General features: G+C 37.3%; 1 protein-coding gene across 7 annotated transcripts in view; it reads right to left on the bottom strand.

Annotated features, from left to right (window-relative positions):
* The window catches only part of PTPRK (protein tyrosine phosphatase receptor type K), a 418,363-nt gene that overhangs the window by 18,810 nt on the left and 372,642 nt on the right, over positions 1-26,911 (bottom strand). Inside the window, exons 14-22 of one of the 7 annotated variants that reach the window (XM_074862473.1) lie at positions 18,120-18,258; positions 16,967-17,008; positions 14,791-14,820; positions 11,106-11,266; positions 8,950-8,985; positions 4,589-4,773; positions 2,738-2,825; positions 1,854-1,930; positions 1,642-1,659 (exon numbers count right to left, since the gene is read on the bottom strand). In XM_074862473.1, coding sequence (XP_074718574.1) covers positions 1,642-1,659; positions 1,854-1,930; positions 2,738-2,825; positions 4,589-4,773; positions 8,950-8,985; positions 11,106-11,266; positions 14,791-14,820; positions 16,967-17,008; positions 18,120-18,258 — 776 coding nt within the window. The remainder of the gene's footprint in view (positions 1-1,641; positions 1,660-1,853; positions 1,931-2,737; positions 2,826-4,588; positions 4,774-8,949; positions 8,986-11,105; positions 11,267-14,790; positions 14,821-16,966; positions 17,009-18,119; positions 18,259-26,911) is intronic. The other 6 variants (XM_074862468.1, XM_074862467.1, XM_074862470.1 and 3 more) reach the window with 6 other exon arrangements.

Here is a 26,911-nt window from a genome sequence, read left to right on the forward strand (position 1 = left end):
ACACAACTAAGCTTTTCCAGTTAGCTGGGTCTATGCCAATACTACTATACAGAATTAATGATCTGCATACAAAATACAAAGAGCTGCTGCTCTTGAGGAAATAATTCAGAATATATTTTGACCAGTGCCAGCAACATTAGGTACAAAGAGGAAGGAAACTTTAGTATTGCTGTTGAGAAGACAATACAGAGTTTCACAATGTTCAAATGTTAAAGAAGTAACTCCACTTATTTTCTAGGTTACGGTTTTATTAGGCCACTTGCTTCAAGTATTGCATTACAGGGGAGCACGAGTCCTTGGATTCCTGGTATTCACAAGATGATACTAAAGTGAAGGATTTCAGTGTACCCAAGGACTTTATATCCTTTTCCACGGATTGCTTCATTATCCTGTTTAGAGTGAGAGCACCTTCCTCTGGGGCTTATGAGAAAACTTCTGAGTGTCTTACTTTTGGCTTTACAAAAGACCAAGATTGCATCAAATGACTAAAAAATTTCTCCCAGAGTCCTTAATATCAAGCCCAGATTCAAATTGTGAAAGTGGAACCCATGCTGCACTGTTTTACACTCAGTAATGCTTTCCAGAAGAAGGTAAAAGTGTCACTTTAAAATAGCAAAGTGTCAGTTTTAACTTGTAGCTTTCCTGCCTGGTTATAATGAGATTCAATTTTCTCCTAAATAAGAGAAACAACATCCTTAAGGAACTGGAACCTGGAGCTAAATTTTTATATCCTAGAAAGTCAAGAGGGTCTTAAATAACTTATCAACTAACAGTGGACAGAAGAAATTAGTAATGTGCAATTGTAAAGAAAAATAACCAAAGCCAAGTATTTTAAAAACACTTGTACTAGCTATTCCAGCATCTTTTGAACTACTTTGGAATTACTTTGAATATAACTTGTTTATTCCTAAGGTATTAATTGGATAAAAGTTATATTTTGTTAAATCAAAACACCTGGCAGAATTTGTTCAAATTTCCTGTTTTTATGTGGTTTTTAAAATATTATAATTTAATTTGTATTTTACTCAAAGTATGGAATTTGAAACTTTAGAGGTTTTCTGCAGAAGTAAGGAAATTTCTATTACATTAAAATATTTTTATATAGATATATGTTTGTGTATATACTTTGTAATATCTAAATTAGCACCTTAGGACAAATGTCAGCTAAATATTGTTTAGCTAAATAGTTGTTAAAAACAAACAAAACAAACAAAAAACCCCCCACAAAAGGCCATCATCCCTCCCTTTTTGCCAAACATATATTATGACTACTTCACAGGTACATTTTCAGACAACTATCCAGCTTCTCACATATAAATGGGAAGGGGAAAAGAAACGCTAGTGGCCAAAATCATCAAAAAAAAAGTGAACAGCAAATTCTCTTTAACAGACAGGTTCACCTGAGTTATCTAACAATATCTAATAATATTCAGAGCTATGCTAAAAAGCTAAATTATCTTTTCAAAACAGGTACAAAAAATATTAACACAAAGAAAATTTTTTAAAGGGACAGATGAGATAAATTAGATGAGGCATGCATAGTTATTGACTGATAAAAATAGAAGAGGAAAGTAATTAATAACAATATCTATATTAAATATTTACAATAGGATGCTGTTATTCACATATAGTGGTACTTACATCCCTGTACAGCCAAATCTACAGCCCAAACCAAAGTCAGATGTGAAAGAAAGCACAACAATGTCAGTGAGTACTAGGACGCAGAACAAGGAAAGTGTACATTTTGTTCTTAATAAAAGAAAGCTTTCAATAATTTTGTAGGCATAACATGCAATCGTTTCACATAGAGAAGCTGTCAAATTGAGAGGGAGAAAGCTGTGCAGTTCACTCACATCTATGTAGTTGGCATTAATGTAATCTGAAGATGGATCATCTTCAACAGGTTGCAAAATCACCCTGGAGTGGTCATCTGTAAAAACCGAGTGGTTACGGTGCCTTTTTGAAGTGTGATTTTTTTTAAGCAAGCTATTATGGTAAGTCATCTAGAAAAACAAAATCAGCTGGCATATGTGGCTCACAATTTACAATCCTTGAATTGTAAGTGTTTACACAGAATTACAAAGAACCATTTTGTATGAGGTCTCCAATTACTTCAAAAACATTCACTAAACTTCATTAAGTGTAGCTGAAAGGTATCACCCTGTTACATGTGGTTAAAAAGACCCAATGAAACCAGGTTACTTGCTCAAAGCTCCTTTCAACATCAGCTCCACTGATGGTTATCTAGAAAACCAAATCCCGATTACTATTTCCTTAATTCCAAGCCCCACCTGATTCAGTTCATATTCAGACATTAAAATAAATATGGAAGTCACAACATAGGGGTTAGCAATGCACTTGGGATTCAATGAAGAGGTAACTCTACCGTTCAGGGACTTCTCTGGTAGCTTCATTCCTGCGTGTTCAGTTGCATTTGTAAAACAATAACAAATTGTGAATTACCAGAATTAATGTCCAAATGAGTGCTAGCTTGTCGCTGTTATATGCTTACCACAGCTTGCACAACAGAGATGCAAATGTGAAATTCAGCCTGAGTTATAGAAGGAAGAAAGTTGAACTGTGAAGGACAAAAAAAATGCTGGAAAAGGCACTGTCCTCCTTCTCTGCTTGGGGTATTAAGCAGCTACACCACCGGAGACTTGTAAAGAAAGAGAGAACATGGCACGAGTAACACATGACTACAGCTATTGCTCAAACCAAGCACACCGATACTCACATGCTATAATGTTTCCATAGCGGTTCTTTGTTCTGTTTTGATCCTTCTTAGCGACATCCCAAGAAGCTGACTGCCCCTCAAAGAAACTCTATAAATAAAAATGTTCCGAAAGAAAACATTCTGACCATTAATTTATCTCCAAAAATAACAGTTTAAAAGAACTGCCCTACCATAAAGTAAGCTCAGCTTTGCTCGTCTGCTCTGGTCACCCAGGCGGTACCATGGTACAGAAATATATCTAGAGAAGAAGGGGGGCTCTCTCCCTCTGACTGCTACAGGTCAATGGGCAAGTCACTGAGGGACTCCAGAGGGGTTTCAAATCCTGGAATTGCTGGAAGGCTAAACTTGTTCAGACATCCTTGCTATGGAGGAAAAACAATAAGCTGAGAAAGCACGGGGCGACCGATCACCCATCTAACAAGTCACCATAATATATAGCCTGTTTGCTACAGCATTATATTATTTTCTTCATAATGCTTAGTAAAATGGCTTTTCTTGTACAGAGCCATCAGGAAGCCTCCTCTGCCAATGTTCATTGTTCATGTTGTTTTTCCTCATATTCCTCCCTCTAGCCACTAACAAAATTATTCTACATTTTTGAACGCTTCTTAAGAGTTTGATCTCTCAGTAGTGATAGAAGCAACTTTTATTCCTCCTCGGCTTTTTCTTCATTGCCCGTAGATATTTTACAGCTGTTGCAGGTCTATGCTATTCTTTCCTTCCAGGTGTTCTCTTATCCTGATCTGGGCAAGTTACCTCCAGGAAGTACACAGTAGCCATGGAAGCAAAACTTTAATGCACACTCAGACGCCCAAGCCAAGGCAAAGATGTCGTGTATGGTAATAGAAGAAGTATCAAGTAGCAAAACACCTGATGTGGCATCAGGGACCACCCTCCCCCCGCAGCAGTGGTTGACACTTGGGCTTAGCCCTGAAGTTTGGCAGAGCATAACAAAGTGTATTTAAGTAAAAGAGAGGAAAAGAGAATAATATTCTTTTAAAAACCACACATTTATTTATTCCAGTTCTTAAGTTACAGTAGAGACAGCTGCAGAAAGGAGAAAAGGTTGAAAACTGAGTCAGAAGAGATTATTTACTCAGAGAAAACTCATTTTAAATCCAGCTGTATTGCGACCGACCTTGGCAGTACCATTCCCATCTTTACTGTGTGCCCTGCCTGATACTCTAATCCCAAAGAATCACAACAGATTCAGAGATCAGAACCAAAATGAATCTCTACTCATCTTCTAACTCCAGTGCTGGGAATTTTTTGCTTCCATTTTGACATTAGAAGTTGCAAGTAGACATGCTCAGGCAGGTCTAATTAGAACTTCAACCCTCAGCACACATCTCTGCTGCTTCTCAGCTGCAGTTTAGTCCCAGTATTGCCCTACCAAGGTGCTATAATAAATGATGTGAGTGCTTCCAGACAGTGCTTCTTGCAAAACCAGCCAGGTTAAAGCTTTACTTTAACCTAATCCAGGAGATCTGCACTGAAGATGGCTCAGAAAGCTCACATAACTGATTACAGCATTTCAACTAAAAAACAGCAATGAAAGGGTGGTAACTTCTTACAATATCTTGAAAAGATTCAGTAGGGCACGGCTTCTTATTCCATAAGGAACATACATAGTCTTTTTTCCAGGCACTTGTAAAGGCTCAGACCATTCGACTCCATTCACTATTTGACTTTTGGGTTACACACGTAGGAATCTTATGCCTGCTTATCTTTAGCTGTTTTTCACTTAAAACCATGACACTTAGTTGCATCTTTTTGCAATTCAATGCAAACAAAAGGCTGCCCCTTTCAAAGGGATTTTTCCTAGCAAAAACCCACCACTGAAGATCTCACCTCATACTCCTCTTTAAATCCATAGCTGTCAGAGGTCTTCATTAGGTTAATATGCTGCAGGAGATCAGCCACCCTGATAGCAGGGTGCAGCTGCCCAGTCTGGTATGGGGATTCTGTGCCTTCGCAGAGGTAACGAGGGACATCCAGGAGCCGGCTGGACTCTGCTGTCGCGCTGTGGTTTTCATCTGTATTCACAAGAAACCAATGCATTAGGTACCGCTGAGGCAACAGCACTTGCTGCTATACATATCAATATCTATTTTCAACCTCTTCCTTCGAAAACATGTCTAATTTCTGAGAACACAAAGTACTTACTCTTCAGCACATAAATACTGTGAAGTACATAAAGGAATTTAACTGCAAACACATACAAAAGTTTGCAATCCTTCATCCCGCAGTAAAGATGTCTGAAGGGCATTTTATTTGAAGCTACAAAACTTTATGACGTTAATGTACTTGGGAACTCCAGCCTCCATCACCCAAAGTAACTTTTTTAATGGCTAATATGTATCAACAGCAATACTACACCTTAAACAATAAATTAGAATAACTCTGTAGTGGTATCAGCACATCATTTGTCTAAAGCCAACAAAGAGTAAATTGAGATCCCAGTAAAAAAGAAGAGAAGCAATTATGCTACTGCTTCAGAACACCACCTCCATTTGGGAAGACGAATCAGCACTTCAGAGTGGTCATTTTAACTCAGGTCTTTTAGTAGAGAAATGAAACTGTTGAGTGTGCTGTTTCAGCTGCAGTTTTTGCTCTGTATAAACAAAGAAGTCTTGTCTAATGCCCTATACTATACCAATCCTTTTATCAAAACCAAATATCAAAGCCGCATGAAGCGTTCACATTTGTCAATCTCTTCTGTGAAATAGTTGGGTTTTTTGAACAATCAGCAGTTCAAATGAATTTAGAATGGAAGAAAAATTCTAATTAAAACCTTTTTGGAAATTAGCTACCAAAATGAGAAGTGGGTAGCCAACCCCTCCTACACTTTTTTGAAATCAGTTTATTTTCCATGCAAAGGGTCCAGATTAGGAAGTAAAATGCTTTAGAAAAAGAAAAAATGAGCACCCCAAGGCTTGGATTTTATACAATTCTGCCAAAATGCAAACCTTGTTAATGCCTTCTGAAATGAGATCTCCTGGTAAGAAACCTGATTCTTTGAACTGTCACACAAGTTGCTAATTTCAGTACATTTATGCCTCACTAAACTGCCTAATATTATGTGAGTGACATGCAGCAGTCACTTTTTATTGTAGTGTTACCCATATTAAATCATACACATTTCAAACCACCTCAGGATTTGCAGTTCTCCCCATTCCTCGCAGTATACTTACCAGTAATAGGCACTTTAACCCATTGAAGCAGCAAAAAACAATGAGTGAACAGAACATAAGAAATTTATTTCAAGACTATATTAGAAAATGACTAAAAGAAAATGACATTAAAAGTTGTTAAAGCTTCACAATAGGTAACAATGAAAGCCGTTTAAAAAATATAAGGGCTACATTATTATGCCATCAGTGTAATGATAGGGACTTGAGAAAAGCAAAATTGTCATACTAACTCAGTGCTAATGTACACAGAATGGAGAGTGGCATTAATAATCTATACATGAAGAAGAAGAAACCTAGTACAGCTACAAAGTAATAAGAGCTTCATATAAAATAACATGCTCTATAATTTAGAGCCCATAAAATTCTGCTCATCTCTAAATAAAACAGAGGAAAACTCTTTTGTGATGCTGAGCCAAGCAAGGGCTACGTGGAGATGGGAGTAAGCCAAATGATCTTGTTTCAAAGGAACAAGCTTAGTGGTACCCAACCCCTTCTACATGCCCAAAAGATTGTCTACTTCTCTGTGCTATTTCAGTCCATGCAATGAAAAATATTACCTCTTCCAACTAGCATTGCTTTGCCCAAAACACCATTATCAATAGATAGAAATGCAGACAGGAACTATTAAACTGTTCTTTAATTAATCCCTTGTCCTCCCTGTTCACTGCTGCCCCTGTCTGTGTCTGCCACTATGTAGTGGCAACACACTGACCTTTGGGATATGCTTCTAGCCTAAATGAGCTATTAGGAATACCTTGACAAGTATCACCAGATAGTATCTATGTAGTTTGTAAGTGCCTGAAATAAAGCTAGAAGGTACATGAAGATCTTAGAAGAATTTCAGGAAAAGACTCATTTTCTACAAGTCCATTGATGTAATTTTGGGAAGTATTCCGCATTACTGAGTCTACCCCTTTGCTCTTCCAGGCACTGGTGCTATTTCACCACCCCTCATGAACTTCTTAAACAACCTTGTTAAGTTTCCTTGGGCACAAAGTGGAAGGCTCCAGCATCTAACTGCTGTGATGGTTATAAACTAAGACACTACTGTAGTCAAGAGAATGGCATTTGCAACATTATCAAAAGGAAATGGCAAAATATGACTCAATAAATCTCCCACAGCATGAGTATACCCAGCTTGACAAAGACCAAATACTACTCACAAATAGTGATTTGCTGTCAGTCTTGGAGGACACTTTACATTAAGATCTGCAAGGGCTCCTCCCGAGTAAATTTTCTATGAACATTTTTACCCACAACTTGCATAATGGGATTGAAAATACCATGACAGCATGGGCAGAGGGCACTGAGTGGTAAGGCACCACAAGTTCTTCACAAGTACAGGATCAGATTTCAAAGTTATCTTGATTATTTGGGAGACAATGCAAAAATCAACAAGGTGAATTAAACAGTGAATACAACATACTGTGTGTAGGAAAGGGAAGTCAAATATGTAACTACAAAATGGAGTAACGGACTGGATAAGGATAACTGGGATTTCAGCAGGTAACTCAATGTAAGGCAGCAACACGAGTGCAATAAAAAGGACAAAATACAGTTCAGGTAACAGCAACACTACAAGTAGGGCTACACTACAGATGGGGGTACCTATTCCACTCAGCTCAGCATTGAGACTTATTCTAAGAACTGTACCTGATTTAGGGCACCACAATTAAAAAATTCAACCTACAAGTTGGAAACTGTTCAGAGGAAAAGAATGGTAAGTTTAGAAAACATCAGCTACAAGACAACAGTGAAAGAATTGGGTTTCCCACGACTAGAAAAGAGCAATTGAGGACATGTGAGCCTGTCAATGGGTATAAGACTGTTTTAAAAGGATAGGAGTGTGTCAGTTCTCCATATTTTCTATGAGTGTCTCAAAAGGAAATGGCTCAATCCACAGCAAATGATGATTTAGTTTAGATTAGTCTAGGTAGGAAAAACTAGGAGTGAGCAGTAATAATACTCAGTAGTAACACCCAGTTAGTAGTAACTAATACTCAGAAAATTGAGGTTTGGGTCCCAAATAATACCAATATGGATCTGAATTTTATTTAGGAGAAGTGAGGCACTGGAACATGCCACTGCAAGCAGAGAATGCTCTTCGCTACAAATTTTTAAAACACAATAGACAATCAATTGTCAGAAAGAGTCTATATTATATATATAATGTCCCATCTCAGAACAGAGGAGGGATTAAATTGCCTCCAGATTCCTTTAAGCTTTACTTCTAGGAATTGAGTTTTCAATTTCAGCTTATATTCATGTTCACTTCCTGATATTTGTCTTTTATCCTAATATAACCTCAGCAACCGATTAAAACTCAGTATTGCACACTGCGTTTATCAAACCAAGAACTCAGATACAAATTATATTTTTATCACTGTATTTAAAAAAAAACCCTAAAACACGCATTCAGTGTTAGATGTGACATAGAAATAAGCAGCCTGGCCACTCCCAACCTCTGTTCTTTTTAAAGTAAGTACAAAGTTGGAAAACTTACTAGTTAAGGTCAATTGAAATATGTAATTAATATAGGTATGTAGGAATATTTGTACATAACCTACAAAGTTGTTTCTTTCTGGATATTACAGAATTTTTTCTCCTATTTTTCTTTTCATTCTTGTTAGTTAGAAAAGCTTTGGGTGCCAAGTAATGCTAATATGGATCTGAATTTTATTTTTACATATCTCTTAACAGAGTTCTAGTTTCACGCGTCAGTTCATTGGAACTCAGTTTGAATGCTCTGGGGAGAAAAGTTTCAGTATTTTCCATTTACCTATTTTCTGATTTACTCTTCAGTTAGCACTGACCAGGAATAACTTCTTAATGAGTACATAAAATAATTTTTATCCTAAAAGCAGTGTCAGTTTAATTCTGAATTGATAAACTGAGTGTAGAGTTACTTTCTGACAACAGCATAGCTATCTTTTACATGAAACAAGCTGTCTCAACATTCAACCATGCAAGGAGACAAAACTCATGCAGTAATGGATAATGAAGGACTAGGGTCCTCACCTAACACAGCTGTCGGCACAAGTGGATCATTGGGCACTGTAGGAAAACAAAGCTCATGAAGAAATATACTCCCCTCAATTTGTTCATTTTTAAGAATAAAGACAATATACTTCACAGTATAACGAAGAGATAACTAAACCCCATTAATTTTTCTTACAACAGAAAACCAGAATGAATACACAGTTCCAGAAAGCATCCTGAATAAAAAAGGAATGAAAAGGCAGTGATTTTGGACTTCAGAAATGTAATGATAAAGGCAAAGAAATTCTTACTGAAATGAAATAAAGAAGACATTACATGCAATTTAGTTTTTGAAAGGGCTCCTCCTTTGCTATTGTTCTTTTGCTTCTCAATATAGAACCAACTCCTTTCCTTTTAAATCCATCCTCTCATGTAATACTTGAATAGTTCATCTCAAAATAAAATGCTATTTCTTTAAAGTCTTCCAGGTAATTTAGAAAAATTATATGCATATTTACAGTTAATAGCTTTTTTAATGTGCAAAGCCAAAGATACTGCTCTTAGTGAGTATAGGAAAATCACAGACACACAGATGCAAATCTTTGAATAAAATTCATGGAATTTTATCATTCGTTACTACAACTAGAACCATGTGGAGACAAATGCGCTGTTTCGGACAGAAATGGCGGAATCCAGAATTTGGTTTTGTTCCAATCTGGAACAAAAATTTAAAATATCAACAGCTCTGTGACAAAATTGAGCTCCACTCCTCAAGCAATCTTCCTGAAATTTTGCCGCACAGCAGGAAACCCCAAGCTTGAAAGGTTCTTTGTCTCAGCACAGATGATGGTCAGGAGAACTGAATCCTCCAACACCCAAAAAATCACATACCTAGGACGCTGGAAAACAGTGATGCCAAATCTCTCTGTCAGCCAACCAGGACAGCTGAGGTGGCTGGGGCTCATGGGCTCTTGGCATCATGTCAGTCCATCTGCAAGGCTGCCCAAGTGCCTGGCAGTTTCGGGTCACTAATAACCATGTGAATTCCTGAGGGATACTTTGCCTGGGATCCACCATAACTTAGTTCAAATCAAACTGTCTTTGCAAACCTGCCCCTGTAAATTTTAATGCCAGTAAGACATCAAACTTTGGAGAATTTTCAAACAGTTTCAGCCAAAGCTGCGTAGAGAAACTCACAGGCTGATACTAAACTCCCATTTATAATTGGTTATGAGACACTTAAAATGTTAGCACTCTGCAGTTAGTGAGCAATAAACCCTCCTCCAAAATCCATTTCCCTTATAACAATCAGGAAAGAACTTAAGAGCCTTAAGGGATGCATTTTGCTCAAGCACGGTAAGCAGTATGGGAGGCAAGAGGAGGGAGATGGAGTACCATTCCCAAAAGATGGCAATTCAGAAGCAGCTCAGGTTGCTCAGATCTGTTTAAGGCCAAGCCACAAGTCCATGCGGCTGTGAGAAGGTCAGGTTCCTGGCCAGCTCCGTGGCAGAATTGTGTCCCTTTGGTAACTTACATACTAGTTTTGAGGTATTCAGAGTCCTACAGCAGAGTATCTCGCTTTTGTGCAAGGCACAGTGCAGATGCTGGGAGGCAGGAGTGCTGGACAGTAGTAGCTATAACCCAGACACTTAACAGTCAGAAACCCAAACTGCCAAACTTTATCAAAACCAGACAGTTGGCAAGTCTACAAAAAAGGAATACAAATATAGAGCAAATTTGCAGATATATTAACAAGCTTGTTCCTGAACTTCACAAACAGCAACAAAAATTGTCAGTTTCCTTCTGTTATAATGTCCTTACTGCCAAAAGAAAGACATTAATTTGGACCTCATATTATTATTCATTACAGACATTGTGTTATGCAGTAATATTTAATGTGTTGGTATTAAATATCCTCATGAGGGAAAACTCAATTTCAGATTTTAATTGAGATATTCTAGAAGTGTAATATTTTCCCTAGAACAAGTATCAATGCATACTGAAAGTACATGTAAATATTTAAATAATTGGCAAACATACCAACAAGGATAACATATGACATCTCTACTCAACCTTTGGGTTTACCAGTGTTCCTAGAAAACCTGGAGATACCAACAACTTTCCTTAAAAAGTAGAACTGTTTTCTATGTTTCTATTCACCTACACTCCAGACCATCTATCACTGTTGTACTTACATCTGGGGCTGAAGTTATGAGAGTCCATAAATGTGATTGAAAGGGGATCCTCTGCATGCAGGGTGCTCTGGTCAGCGTAACTCCTATCCATTGCATTCACCATGTGTGTCATCTCCTGGCGGGTGGTCCCCATGGCATCCTTGCGCTTCTTCGCAAGTTTGCTGCCCAACCAAAAAAAAAAACCCAAACCACCTTAATATTTGGTGAACATTGATGTCTACAGTAATCATTATCTATAATCCCGAGTGACTGAAAAGTTTGGCTGATTTTCCTGTGTACAACTTTTCCAGCATGAAATTGATAAAACTATGCACCCTGCTACGAAAGAGTCACGATCATGTGTTTTCTGTACACACACAAATGCTGTAATAGAAGTGCTAACTTCTGTACCCTGGTAATATTTTTTTCCTGCAGAGTAATTACACTAATATAAACAAATTAGAGAATATAATTACATTTTAACTGAAATGATAAATAAGAAGCATCTGTGCATGCAGTTTTATCAACCATCTCCATTTAAATATGTGTTTTGATTTTATAAATGGATAATTCATTCTCCTTGCTCGCCTTGTTAGGAAGAAATCATTTAACCTTCTAAATTACTTTGTTAGTAAAAAAAAAAATCTATAAAATAACAAAAACCCCATAAGTATTTGCTATGGAATCATATCACCTTTTATGTTAAAAGTTGTTCTTCCCATTCAGTACACAAGATACAACACGATACCACACTTCGTTCCTGACACTGAACTTTTGTTCTTTAAAAAACAAACAAAACCTTCCTCACCTCTCTACCCTTTCATGCAGTTTGGGAACATCTTAAATTTTGACATTAACGGTCTTATAGTCTGTATCACAGTTAAACAGCAACCTAACCTGTACAACTAAACCCCCCAAATTAACAGCCAATGACTTTAAAGTGCACACTTCAGAAATATCTCTCAATTCTTTCCTTTTGATGAAGAACTGAAATTGATTTTCACTGTCTCCAGAAGTCAGATGGAAGCAGACAATATACTTTAATTATCACTTATAGCCTACTACTCTTAAAGCATGTATCTCAAGTAGTAGGAAGTATGCAGAGCAGCACAAACCACACTTGGTTCTGCAGGAATCTGTGACATGCATTAGACTGTTCTGAAATCTCCCTGTTTTCATCTGAAGCTGTGATTGCAATATAATAGACAGCCAACCTGCTTATTTGGATAAATCTGACACCACATGGGAGAGACACAATCATCACTGAAAATACTGGGTTCTTGAAAATGTATGTTTAAAACACAGTTTAGCTTCACAAGCTTTTTCTGCATAAAATATAATCAAATATCTTGTTAACTGTTTAGACAGTGTTTATCTTGCATTTCTCTGACTAAAAGGACTGTTTGCTCTTCCTCTGTTCTCTGATAACTTTTAATATTCCGTGCTGCACTCTAACAGTAGACAAAAAGAATATTAGTGTAAATTATCCATCCATTTACTTGTTAAGTCCTGGGAACATCCACCAGAAAGGAACCTACACCACTCTCGAGGGCAGGAAGCACTTCATGGTTTTGCATATTTAAGAAAATGTTAGGGCATTGTTTCTTAAGTCGGTTGACAATAAGGGGCCACAAAGTAGGATATAGATGGACAAAGCACTCCTGAGAATAACAAAGATTCTTTCACCAATTGGACTCATCTCCTTATTTTGTTGTGTCCACCTCACCTTTCTTTTCCCCATTTACAGATAGACTAGTTGGAAAATTACAACTCAATAACCCCCTTGCTACAAAAATCCCAAAGGTGGTCTCTAAACCTACCATTTTTTCATCAAACCCTTGTTGTGTACATGAGGGTTCTGTGTGTAACAGTTGTTCAGTGAAAACTAAAAAACCACTAACTGTTGGATGTCCCCCTAAAATACTTTATTTTATACATTTACTCCACACATTCCTATTTACTTAAGAAAAGTTGGTTTAAATGATACTCTGGTCGAAAAAATGAAGACCATCCAAACTTCCAGAAGTGAAACTGCTTGAGCTTTATAACTGGTTCCCAATACTATCAAAGCTTTCGAAAACCTGGCATTTCCAGTTCAGACTGTTGGGGTTTTTTTAAGTTTCAAAGCCTTTCAGATAGTCTCTGTACAGTGATGTCTTTTTCTAATGTCACCTCAGAAATGGAACAAAAAAGACTATTACTTCTCATCTCTTGACTATATTAAGCCCTTCTTTGAAGCATCACTTTGTAACAAAACTTGCTAGCTACACTAAATAAATCAACAACTATTAAGCCTTTCAAGTTATTAGCTTATTACAGTAGCTACTTTCTAATTCTTATGCTCTGCTTCAACTCCTAAAAAGGCCTATTGTGTTGCAGCACCACAACCCAAAGCTGCTGGGAAATGGGAGGACAGCTTTATTGTTCAAAGGCTCCTGGCTCCCTCGGGTTTTGACTATTTCTTTTTCCTTTCCTTTTTTGCTTCCCTCACTAGGGGAAAGGCATATTGCAATCTATGCTTCATGATAGTTAAGCAAATCGTTAGGTTAAGGTACTTGAGGCTGACAGAAAGTGTAAATGATTCTCATTATCTGCTAAAGGATCCAGTTGGGTGAACTTGAGCAGGTGGGTGTTTCAGTGGGAGCTGGAGGGGAAAAGTGCTCCATCATAGGATGAAACCGTGCAGTTAATTATCTCGAGCTGAAGCAATTGTTATTTAACAAGGAAATTATAATTTGTCACAATAAACCGGAGAATGGCAGTTAGCTAAACCAGCTTAGCTTTTTTTTTTTTTTTTTTTTTTAAATTTTTAAGTTTGTTTAAAGAAATCAACTAATCTGCTTAAAAATGTGGAAGACCATCATTATCAGACACCACCAGTTCATCAAAGCACTTGAGTGCATTCTTAGATCCCCTCTGAAGTCAAGGGCTCTATGAATTTATTTAAAATTAAGAATGTGTGTAAAACTGCTTTGTTCAATCACAGCGAAAACTGCTGCAGCCCTCACAAAAACTCATTTAGTCAACATGTATAAAAAAAGTCAATTTTGCTTCAATGAAGCAAAACCTTATGCAAACCAGTATCATAAACTAAGATCCACACTTTAAAATGTGTACGCAAAGCACCTCACAAGCAATAGATGCAGACCATTCCACAATAAATATTTCTTGGAAAAAAAAAAACAAACGGTTGGTACCACAGAGGCAGACGTGTTGCTCTGTCATTGGTAGGGCAGAGATGTCTTTATAAAGGTCTGGCATCTGCCTACGATCTGCGTAGGAAAAGTGGTGCACAGGATCACTCCTGGTAACTGATATGGTAAGAAAGAACAATTTGTGATTTACAAGCACAGTTCTCTAGCTAGGAAATGGGAAAAGAGGTTTTTTCCTTAGTGTGATGTGTCGCTGTGAATCATAATGCAAATTAAATTATGATTACAATAAACTAAAATGACAGTTATGGAAAAAACTGTAGCAAAAAGCAAAAGTCTCAATATACAGTTAGAAATACAATATCCCTTTAAAAAAAAACCACAGGGTAACAGTAACAGGAACAATGATAGAAGCGATTTTTCAAGCCTGAGAATAAAGAAAGGTAACTATCAATAAAACTTTAGGAAAATTATAGAGACTGTTTTTCTTTTTTAAAAAGGGATACTGCATCTTTAAAACATGTAAAATAGTAAGTCACCCGTATTCTACTTACAGATAGTAGGAGTAAGAATAGTAGCTCCTCCTGGCAAGCAAATCACAGACAGTGGAAAAAGAGAAGCAATGGTGAATGAAAAGCGTGACTCTGTCACATTCAATAAAGCAGAGAAATGTGCGTTTAAAAAAAAATTGAAAAATTCATGTTTCTTTGGTTAGCATTTCAACTTGCTCATGCACAAACTAGCCTTACTTTGCCATGCAATTAAAAAAAAAATACACTAGCATATAAAAATGATTTGTTTTTTAGAAAGATCACTGGAGAAAATTACATGCTGAGATTTCATTTATTGCCAAAAAATTTGAAAATTAAATGGATCGTGTATTTCAACATGCAGTTCAGCATAATATAATGATTACCACCTAGATGTCATGACAAATGAACAGCTGTGTACAAATCTTGTGCAGTAAATATGCTTTTTACTTTTCAGTTACAAAAACTAAAGATTGCATTAATAAATACATTTATTCAGAATACAAATTTCATGTCATTCATTTTAACATCTTTATCGGTACACAGGTGTATACGTATATGTTTGTATGCATACTGTATGTAGCTATATGAGTACACACATCTTAAAGAATGCACATTTACAACAGATATGCGTGTACTGACATATATACCACACATTTCCTGAATGCAAACATATGCCTTCTATTTCAAAATCTTACAATTGGAAATGCTGATGTAGTCATGCTAAGCATTAAAAACATGGAAGGTAAACAAATGGAAGGAAATGAAGGACATTTGGAAATAGTCCAACAATGACTTAGAAAATAAAAATGGCATTGCTCGTTAAAGATGCAGTATCCCTTTTCTTAGCTGGTTTGATTACTCCAGTAAAACTCTGTGAGAGCTGTTAAGAGCTTCATTCGGGAAAACTTCAAACCAATTTGGACAAAATGATCAGGCAAAGCCTAAAACATCTCGAGCTCGTGAAAAAAACTGTTTAGTACTCCATTTTTCAATAAAATGTAATGCTGCATTTAATCGGATTGAGATAGTGATGGTAGTGCATACAACTTAGCAAACCAATGAAAACGCAGAAACCATTGTTTCATTGACTTTTCTGTGTAATAAGCTGTGGTCAATTCAAGTACCAAAAGGGATACTACATAATGGATCACTGAATATGTACACTACAGAAGATGATTCAAACGGATCGGTTTTCAGTCCCACAACTAAGTGAAGTGTGTTTATGTACGTGTGAATGTGTCAGGGTTTTTACAACTGTTCCTAGCTTCATTATGTGGATTGCCCTGATTCACTAGATGGACTGAATTAAACTCAGGTATACAAAGGTTTTCTACGTGTTTTTTTTTTTTTTAACAGACCTTGACTAAAGCTGATATTAAAAAACTGCTGCCTAAACGGGGTGGGGGAGGGGAGGAAATGGCATACCTATAACATACGCGATAGACAACCAATTAAACTATCATAATGAAAAATTGCCAAACATTAAAGATTCATTAAACAGGTTAATTTCTCACCTATTTTGAATATAAAATAGTAAAGGAGTTTAGAAACATTATATGCTTTAGAATGATGATCAAGTATCATTCCTAAGAGGGTACTGACTTCACAGGTTCAGAAAAGGGAAGAGGGAAAAAGGGGAAATTTTAAAGTATCGTTTCACGGACGTGATTAACTTACTTTTATCAAACAATTCAACATGGAAAGTACGAGTCTAAAAGGACTCTGAATGCAAGAGGTAAAAAGGATAGGAAAAATGAACATATTGAATTTAAAGCTTATTTTTTTTGTTACCTGCAAAGCTAGTCAATCCCGTCTGGAAGTGACTGACAATATATAGTGGTAGATAGTTTCTCTCTCTCTCTCACACACACACATGCACACACAGAGAGTCTTCTCTTATACATAAGGGGACCACTACAACACGCACTGAGAAGATGATACTCCCCAGCACATACCTTGCAATAAAGCTATAAAATCGAGATTTCTTCCTGAAAGCTGAAAAACAACTTTTTTCTTTTCCAAAAGTTGTGTGAATAAAGAAAATGGGCTGACTGCGTGTCTTTCTTGCATATGATGAGTTGGACCTTTCGCATATGTGTTAATTCTCAACCACAGAGGTAAACAACAGAGAAAAGTAAAAGCACTTTTGGGAAAAATCACATATGTAGCTAACTAACACAGAACACTATAAGCATACCTAATGTTTCTAATGCAGACGTTTCTTCTCCAAGTTATATATCTCCAGGGATAATTGTAAAGAGGCAATAAATTAAAAAAATCTAATGCAAACCAGTAATTATAACATATAGAATGATCTTAGGTACAATTTTAATTTTTTTCTTAATCTTTAAAAATAACAGCAAGCTGCATTTCAGAGGAACATTCACAACATTTACAAATATACTTTTCATTAAGACTTCTGCAAAAGGCAAGAGAACGCGATGCACACACCACTGGAAGACAAGGGTTTCATTCTACCCAAGAGAAATCAGCTTGTGCCCTGCAAAGGGGACCCGCCAGGGAGGGGGTGCACAGAAAGAGAGGAATTTGTTTTGGTGCTATAACTACAGATTTATAGAGCCATATTATGAAGTTTTATGCCAACTCAAAAGAGTTGTAACTACTGGGAAGTCGAGACTTTTAAAAACTGACCGAGTAATAGGGTAGCACAATTTACTATAGGCAGGAGCATCTGGATGAAGCGTTAGCATTGTACAATGCCAGAAGATGGCGATATTGATTACTGGCTAAGAAAGCACTGAAAAAATTAAAATTCATTCAAATTAATACACTTTTAAACAATTTCATGCACTAAGGACTCGCTAGATAATTTTACAGTGATGTGGTATGACTTTTAAGAAAAAACTCCAGGTTTACAAGAGCATAAGTAGAGGTATAAAATTACATTATTTTGCAAGTTGGATAACATACAGATACAAATAACTCATTAGAGCTGCATATAGAAAATCAAATTCATTAGGTGATTACAACATGAAAAGTGCAGTAAGTTATTCATTTTTTCTTTGCTTTAAAAAAAAAATGCTCCATGAATTTCAATTCCATCCATTTTAACATTCTGCACATTCCTTCAGCTGTAACTTAAAACTAGTTGGAAATAAATATGAGAAAATGTATAGCTATTGGATCCCAAATATAAAGAAATCCTCTCTTTAAATCCACCATAAGAATCACAGCAAAACCAGCAGGAAACACAAAGAACTCATCCAAAACTTGATGTGAGCTATTGGTCCTGAAACTTTTTGGTTTTTTAAAGACCTATAAAAATACCCATTTTGTTATTGTTTCATATGGAGAAAAAGAAGAGGGATCAGCACAGATCATTTTCTTACCTTTTTTTGACGATCAATATGACAACAAGGAGAAGTAGGATGAATACCAGAATTCCAGCACTTATTCCTGCTATTTTCACCACTCGATCTGTTTGTTTAGCTGGATCTGGAATCACCTCAGGTTCTTCTGTTGCTGCTGCTAAATGAATCAAAAAAGAAGTTGCTTAAATGTGTAAGCACTAGAGACAAGAAAATCATCATTGGTGATAATTTCCAAATATGTGTGTGTTTTAATACAGTAGCCAGAATAGACACATGCGTCGTGTTTATACATCTACACAGATGTATGTAGACACCCTATAAATTTCAATCTATATGCCATACATTTGCAACACCCAGTATATGATTATGTATGTGTGTATACAGGTGCATGTATATATATAACTTCACGTATCCAGAAATGTATATGCATCTGGATTTCCAAACAAGTTACTGTATTAAAAAGCAGAAGACAAAGCAGAGACTATGTACCTACTAAATCACCATTACTTCCTTTAACATTATTTTTTCAGATATTAAATATGGAGTATTTAACACATTGACTAGTGATATTACGTTAACCCACAAACAGTAATTTAAACTGTCTTTTCCAAGCCACAGCCGGCATGTTAAACTCTAGTCCTTCTCTCCTTCGCCCAATTTCAGTCCACCTTTGTATGTTAATTCTCCTTACAGCATCTGCCCTGAGATCTGCATTCTACTGGGAATTTTGATTCTCCAAATAAGGTCATCCATAAAGCCAAGCCTAAAGTCAGCAGTAGTTTTACTTCTGTTTACAGGCCCTGGAAAAAAAAAAAAAAATTGCTGTTCTACACAGAGATGAAATCACTCTGTAACACAGCTGAGTGGGCTGAGGCCACAGGTTACAGCAGAGAGGAAAACAGAATACATATGAAAGTGCACAGCCGTTCAGTCTGCACCTCTTTGCATCACAGTCTGGTGTACAAACGATCGGGAACATGGGGTTTTCCAGCCTGGCAAAATATCAAAAAATATAAATAGGTTTCAGCCAGGGGTAAAATCCTATGAGGTGTTTACTTGTAAAATAGGAAACGGCTCTTCAATTCTCTAGTTCTTATTTTCTAAGGCTGTGGCTTAGCACTTTGCCTTTCCCCTGCTCACAGGCATGGATGGGTATGTGTGCTTGCTCTCTTGCTGACCCTTCTCTCACTCTCTGCCCAGCATGTAGCAGATGCCACTTAACCTCTCCGCCTCTCAGCAGCTGCACATGGAGTAGTTACAAGCTGTTGGTATCATTATGCCTATGTTATTACACAGAAAATGTCCTTTACTCTGAAACTAGGATGCTTCTCAACAGACCACCAGAAGAAGCAGAATGAAAAACAAGGTGAAGCCACACCTGAGAAAGACTACCACTCCCCTGAAAATCTGCTCCACAGGCCTCTCAGAAAGCCAGTGTTGTCACCACCAGGGATAATTAGTATCTAATACTTTCTGGTTTTAACCATGTTACTCAGACTGTTTCTATTTGGGTTCCATGTGCAGGAACCCATATTCTCTTCTGAGGCAAGGATCATGCTGCTGTTTAAAATCACTTTTTATTACTTGTTTCTGTAACCTTCATCTCAGCAGAATCTGAACCACTAACAACTCACCCTCAGAACAACCTTCTGAGTTAGGAACATGCTCTCTTCCAGACACCCATGCGAGAGCTAGGCAGACAGTGAGAGATATGGCAGTGCTTTAATCATAAAACCTAATCATCATCATAAGACTTCATCATCATAATCATCTCTCCCCTACAGCTTGAACTCTATCTGCTGAGAAATACTAAATGCTTCCTCCTTTGTGTAAATACATGCCTGCACACACACTTGCATGCATAACCTGTGTGGACTCAATACTATATATTTTGTGTTATGTGTGTTGTTGAGGTGTCTAGGGGTAAAAGTCAGGATCAGGTAAGTGGTGTGTGCACATGTAGCTGAGTACACACAACACATACTCACACACAAGCTAGAATTAACACCAGATACACATCTGATGCTCTCTAACAGAGGGGGATGACTGAGGTGTAACTGGAAGAAGGTGGTGTTTGAGATTCTCAGTGCTTAAAATGAATCAACTCCCAGTCTACTATTAGCTGGGCTGGACGTGACAAGTACAAATGATCATTTGATAAGCATTAGAGCCAAAAGGCCAATCAGTAGAGTCAAAAGACCAATCAAAGCTAAAATATAAATGGCTTTATATGCCAATGGGAAAAACCTTCATGTTTGCTGCACGGGGCACTAAGAAACAGCAAGGACATGGGAAGGGTAGAGAGGGAAGCATGCAGGAGTGGCATAGTTGCTGTGTCTGGAACCGCCATGAGTACAGTTTGAGAGCAGCTGGATAGCTCTGACCTAGCAAAGGTAAGAACTACTCAAGCTGCAAAACAACTAAGGCTTGAGCAAGAGATTTAGTTGTGTGGATGGAGACTTAAGGCCAGGTTTTTGAGAGATTTCAAAATACAAATACAAGGACTGGATGTGACCTGAAGATGCACTTAAAAGTTGAAGGCTCAAAAATACACCCAAAAAGTACAGGCTTTGAGACTTGATCAGGATAGTGGTATTTTTGCAGGAGTGTTAGGGAGAGATGAAAGAGTAAAGGGGAAAGAATGAGAGACCTGTCTCACACTTTACTGGAGAAAGGTAGGACCCTTATTGCTTGATAGAGCAAGGTACAACATAAATGCTTCTCAGAGTCATGTTTAAAATTATTGCTTGGCCACTCACAATGTTATTTCATTCAGAAAAGTTACCTTAGAGAAACAACTATACACTTCTCAGAAAATCTTAAGGAAAGGTTACTGAGGGAGTTTACTTACTCACCTAACTTAGGCACTGGTGTTTTATTATATATTTTGTGAGAAATGACTGAGTTTGGATCATCTGTGTTCAAAATGCATCTCTCTGTCCAAGTTTTTAGAACAACAGTGGAAAGTCAGGAGGATATCAACTGTTTGTCCATTTATTCTGGTTTCCTTACACTAAGGGGTTTGAAGTAAGACATAATAACTCATTCCATGAACTTTAATGCTGCTTATGAGATAAAGCTGGTACCCACTAGAGATGTACCATGGAGTCCTAAATTAGTGGAGAAAAACTTTTTTGAACAGTCATAGACTAAGCAAGCATATAACCAGTGGTTGAGCCTCCTATGTCCAAAACGCTAAGATCTATGGGGAAAACACTACCCTTCTCCCCAGTATCAACAGAAAAATTGCTTTTGACTTAAATGAAGCTAGGATTATTATATGTATGTTTCCAGCAACAGATGCATTCTCTAGACTAAATGTTACATTTGGGGACCATATGAAAGCAATTATCGATATAAATCGCACTGTAATCTATTATTTATGTGTATGTGCATTGTATGCAATAGAGTATATTATTTTAAGGAAGGCATTCAATGTAATACAGAATCATTTAATGAAACTTATGAATTTGAAAGTATTTCATATTACTTGTGTTTTAATTTTGATAGTTCAGTGTATTTTAATAAGCATGTGTGAGCTTAGACATAACACAACCAAGCACAAAACCACAGAAAACGTGCCTATTTAACATTAAAAGTGTTAAACTTTTAAGCCGGTGTCTCCTGGTTGCTGCTTGCACAAGGACTACAGCAGCAAGAGAAATTCCCCCCCAACATCCTTCTCTCTAAATTGGAGAGATACAGTCGTTAAAAACTGAATTATTTTGATAGTTGCCCTTAACTACCGTATATTTCCAAACAAGGTAAAAATAGTCTAAAATAATTTAAATTATAAAAACATCTGCTTTAATAATTCCTAACATTCCTTTTTTAGTAATCTAGTCCTGCATTCCTTTCTTATATCTTGAATGGCAGACTGTATTAAAAGGTAATTTATTGATCTGAAAAAGAACCTTGTGTGGTAACAGAATGATGATAATACAAAAATGGACTCTCTAATGGCTATTAATTACTTTGGCCAGCCAGTGTCAATTTTTACAATATCCTTGCATATTACCATGTTTTTCACAATTTGACCCTGCAAGTCTGAGATAATCCTACAGTTTTCAACCAGTGCAAACTCATCTTGCATAAATTTTGCAAGAACAGTTTCTGATCTGAAACAGTTAACTACATTTTTCCCCCACTATAAGAACAGCTGCCTACACAGAAGATTTATGAGCTAGACTGGGAGAACACTGGATTTAGCAACTTATCCACTCGTCTTTCTTCTGAACTAATGAACAGTAACAGCAATCATATTCCACAGTTACATTCACAAAGTTCATAAAATAACTCGATCCAGTGATTCTGGCTCTGCACATTGCCAATAATAGTCACCATATAAGAAGTAATTTTCTTTGTTTTCATAGATACTTGAGGACAATATTCAATCAGTTGACTTCCATGACCAATAGCATGAAGTTCAACTGTGAACAGCACTAAATTAGACTAGGATTGCTAACACTCTCAGGGACAATAAAATCGTGAACAGTTGGTGAGGTAGAGTCCATCTCATTCTCTCAATTTCCTGAAGTACTTAATTCCTCTAAATTTTTTTAATCATGTTTTTAATCAAATACTCCTAAAAAACCAACACCCACTTCTAAAATTGAGTGTATGCATAATATTCATACTTAATTCTTAAAGTATACCGTGGCATAAGGAATCCAGTCACAGCACATATTGCTTTCCTGCCTTCTCCTTCCTTCTGTGGCTCAGAATTTACACACAGCCTTGCAAAATGGTCAGAGAATTTATGAGACTCAGCACAAAATCTATTCACCTATACCTTCCTATGGAGATGGCGTTAGAATCAAGCTAATGATATTCTACTCGCTCCTCCAAAAAAATTATTCAAGCAGAAAGTTCTGGTAGGATTTCACTGGGCTGCTTATATGGTACCAACTAAGAGAACAGCCAGCCTTCTAAAAGACAGCTTTTAAGTCAGAGGTTTTGAACAAGATTTTATACGTAACCTTCTCACCGTACCATTTGACTCTCTTAACATTCACAGCATTTTATGCTGGGTTTCCTTTGTGTGAGTGGGGGAAGAAACTCTGTTTTATGCATGATTAAAGCTGCTATTTTATTACACTGCATTTTCTTTGAATGTTAATTTCTGTTCATGGCAGATCTTTGAATTCTCACAAACTGGCATTATTGCTGCATAGCTTAATATTCAAAATAGCTCTGCTCGAGATAATCTGTTCTGCACCTTTGTTATGTGGCATTCAAAAACTTTTAATTAAAACCAGGAATGACGTCTGAATGAGTTCAACAAGGTAACATCAGGATAACATCAAATGAAACTGGAGTTCCAGCCAGTTCTGGAGATATGTCAGTCTACCACCTGAGAAAAGGGCCCTTTGAGAAACTGCGCAAGATTCTCTGATGAATATTTTCTTTTAGACTGGTCTGCCCTGTGTTTTAATCATCTGCCCAGAAATACCGTTCTGTCTCCCTCAGTTTTGTTTTGTTACTGCTTTGCTACAATGATAATCATTGTGCAATTAAGGAAATTTTTAGAAGTCTGAAAGTTAATTAATAAATTCAAGTTCAGAGAGAGAAGATCTGTAATGCCTTTTAGCTTAATTACGTTTTAAAAAAAGACTCAGCTGATTCTATTTGATGAAAACACTTGAATGTGCTTTTGCAGGAATGGGGGAGATGGGATGTGCAATTTGTTCCAGCAAACTATGCACATGATTCATGAGGTCTTACAGATTTCCTCATGTGAGTCAGTTTGGCACACTGCTGGCCTCTCTTTACGGTTTTCTTTTTCAGGTTGAAAGCTGGAGACACATTGACAGGGAAAGGAATTCTCCCTTCACAATTCTCCCTTCTCTACGTCTTCCAAAGAGCTTCCATCTTGGAGTACAGCTTCTGAGAGATGAAGGTATGCCAGAAATTCACTAGAGTTTGGGTACATCTAAGTTGTTGCTTCCAGGACTAAATTAGAGCATTTTAGGGTAGTATTATTAAAAAGAAAAATTGTATTTGATTATGAACAGAAAACGTGATTCCCTGAGCTATGCTTTGAAGTGTCAGGTTCATCCCTGTCACCATGGTAACCAGGGTCCACAGCTGCCCCAAGGAAAAGAGTTTAACAGGTTCTGCTGGTGAAAGGGGGGATGCCCGGCACCACCAGCCTCTTCTCCACACCCATCCTGAAAGAGAAGGGTAGTGAGATGATGCTTAGGTAAAATCTGCTGCCCCACTTTGTGTTGCAACATACTGCACCCATCTTTGTCCTCATGTGTGTCCCTTGCTGGGGGAAAGGGGGAGGTGTCACAGATGCTACCAGCTATGTCTAACAGAGGGGGTCCTCAGGGCCCCAAAGCTTTGTGGTATTATAAGTTAAGCCCTCATATGAAAAAAAATTAGATACCATTGTTCTCTACATAAAAGGTCATTGCTGCAGAAATGGATAGAGACACCGTTCCACGGGCCCCTATGGCTCCTTCTGAAAGAACTTTCTGATCCCTCTCAAAGGATGGCTTACGTGCAAAAATGAAATAAATACAGCTTCAGGCTAACCTCTAGTCAGATTTGGGATGGTATAAGATGCTGTAGAAGTTAAGGACAGGAAGTCCCACAGGTGACTCTGCATACAAATATGGTACCAGGTAAACAGGTGACTACCTGCTTAAACATCCTGCTTCCAGATAATGCAGAAAAATATCCTGAGCTTATGTTACTGGATGCTTTTTAAATGACGAACATGCAGCTTATAGATATTTATATGCATTTTAATTAATTAAACAAACCAGCACAGCCTATCTTGCCAAACAATGATGAGGATGCTACCTGGAAATTCTAGTATATAATGCACATTTATATAATATAAATATATATTTATATTTAATAGATAAATGTATAATAGACTGATTTCTGACTGGTATTGTTAAGTCCTCACAAGTGTAGATATATATTGTTTCGATAAGCCATATATAATAATAAAAAAAAATTAACCCCATCTTTACTACTCTCCAGGACTTTCAGACCAGTTCACTGACCAGTACTACTTTGGTAGGAAACTACAAGGAAAACAGAATCAGCTGAATCAAGTGTCTGCTGCTACTAAGGACTGAAACTAAAATTAATGAGGACTTACTCTTGCAATATTCCACTAAGAAGCAATTTAAATTCACAATGACTACTCTGAAAACAGTACTGTCCATGAATTTATAACCAATTATGAAAGAGTTGACCTTAAAAGACTCAGAAGTATCAAGTGAAGAAACTGCTGAATCCGTTTGCCTCACTAGCTCTGAAGCCTTGGACATGTGCAGATGAAGAGCCAAAGCAGGAACAATGCTGAAGAGACAATGTTCCAGCAACACTCTGCTCTGCTGTCCACAGGTCACATTGAAAGAGCAGATTAGTGCTGTCAATGCATTTCTACTACATCTGCCACTAAGACGTACTACTTGTGCGTGTACTTTGTAGGCACTTTACTATCTTTCAAAGTACAGCAAGGATAGGATGCGGTTATAGGGAATGAAGACGTTCAGTGCATCTTATAATCTACAGGTTGTACTGCTTTTGATTTGCAAGTTGTTATCCTCATGCAGGAAACAGCTGTTTAGTAGAGACAACTAAGCTAGCTTTAAGTGAGCTGGCTCAGTGATGCAACTGTGTCCCCAGGACACAAAAAGCTCTGGGTGAATGCAGATGGCAACTGTGACAAGGTATTTTACACAGGGGTGTAAGTTAAAGTTACACTGTCAGCTTCTGGTTCAGTTATTTTAACCAGGACAGGACACAAGACAAAAATGTGGGCTAAGGCTTCTGAAATGGCACCTCTCAAAGCAAAGAGCAAACTCCAAGGCCAGAAGAACATGGCCCTTCCCTGTCTTGCAGCAGCACTGCCCAAGAGAGCAGAGACTCCTGGCTGCAGCCCATGACGAAGTCCAGGTGGCAGAGCTGTGCTTGCCTCTGGAACTGTCAACTCCAAAACAAATGATGCTGTTGGGTTTACACAGTGGAACTATATCCCATGGATACATTAGTCTATTCATTAGTCTGTTTGAACACCTGAAAATCCATGACACAACTTTTTTTTCTCCCCTCCCCTTCTGGTCTACCTTACTTTCAAAACATGAGAACAAATATTTGAAAGGAATCAGAATACCATATTTTGGGTTTTTTTTCCAATTTTTGGTTCCCTCTCAGGTCATTATTTCAAAATTATCACCAACAGTGCAAAGGCTAGAGACCTACCCTGAAAAAAATCCTAGTCTGTGAGAGAACTCAGGTTTTAGAAAGATACAGGATCTCCTAAAATATAAATTGTAGACAATACTAAGTGCTTGTTTCAAAATACCAGGTCTCATCCCGTAATGGTTGCATGTATGAAATGCTGGAAAAATTAAGAGAAATACCTAACACAATCTTCTTTTGTTTTGAAATCTGGTTAATTTTCTGTGTCTTGGAAAAAAATCAGTTCTCAGAATAAGATTTTCTTGAGCTACTTATGCATTTCTTTCAGAAGCCAACATGGAAGTAGAGATCTAAAGACTCAAACCAAATTTCTTCATTGCACGTGTACTAACAGACCTTGAAAAGATATGTAAAAAAACAGCTGTAGAAACACATAACATGCATGCTGTAAAGTATCAGACTGAAACAATGAAATCTAAATCACTATTTCTCCCTGATTTTCTGGAAAGGGGCATTGGTTGAGAATGGTCCCCAACACTCTGATCCACCTGAGCATAACCATCTAGCAATAACTTGTTGGATGGACTGTTACCATTTCTTAAGGTCACTACGATTACTTCCTGAGCATAATGGCTCTGTTGTTA

This window comes from Strix uralensis, chromosome 3 (assembly GCF_047716275.1).
Source record: "Strix uralensis isolate ZFMK-TIS-50842 chromosome 3, bStrUra1, whole genome shotgun sequence".
Lineage (NCBI taxonomy): Eukaryota > Metazoa > Chordata > Aves > Strigiformes > Strigidae > Strix > Strix uralensis.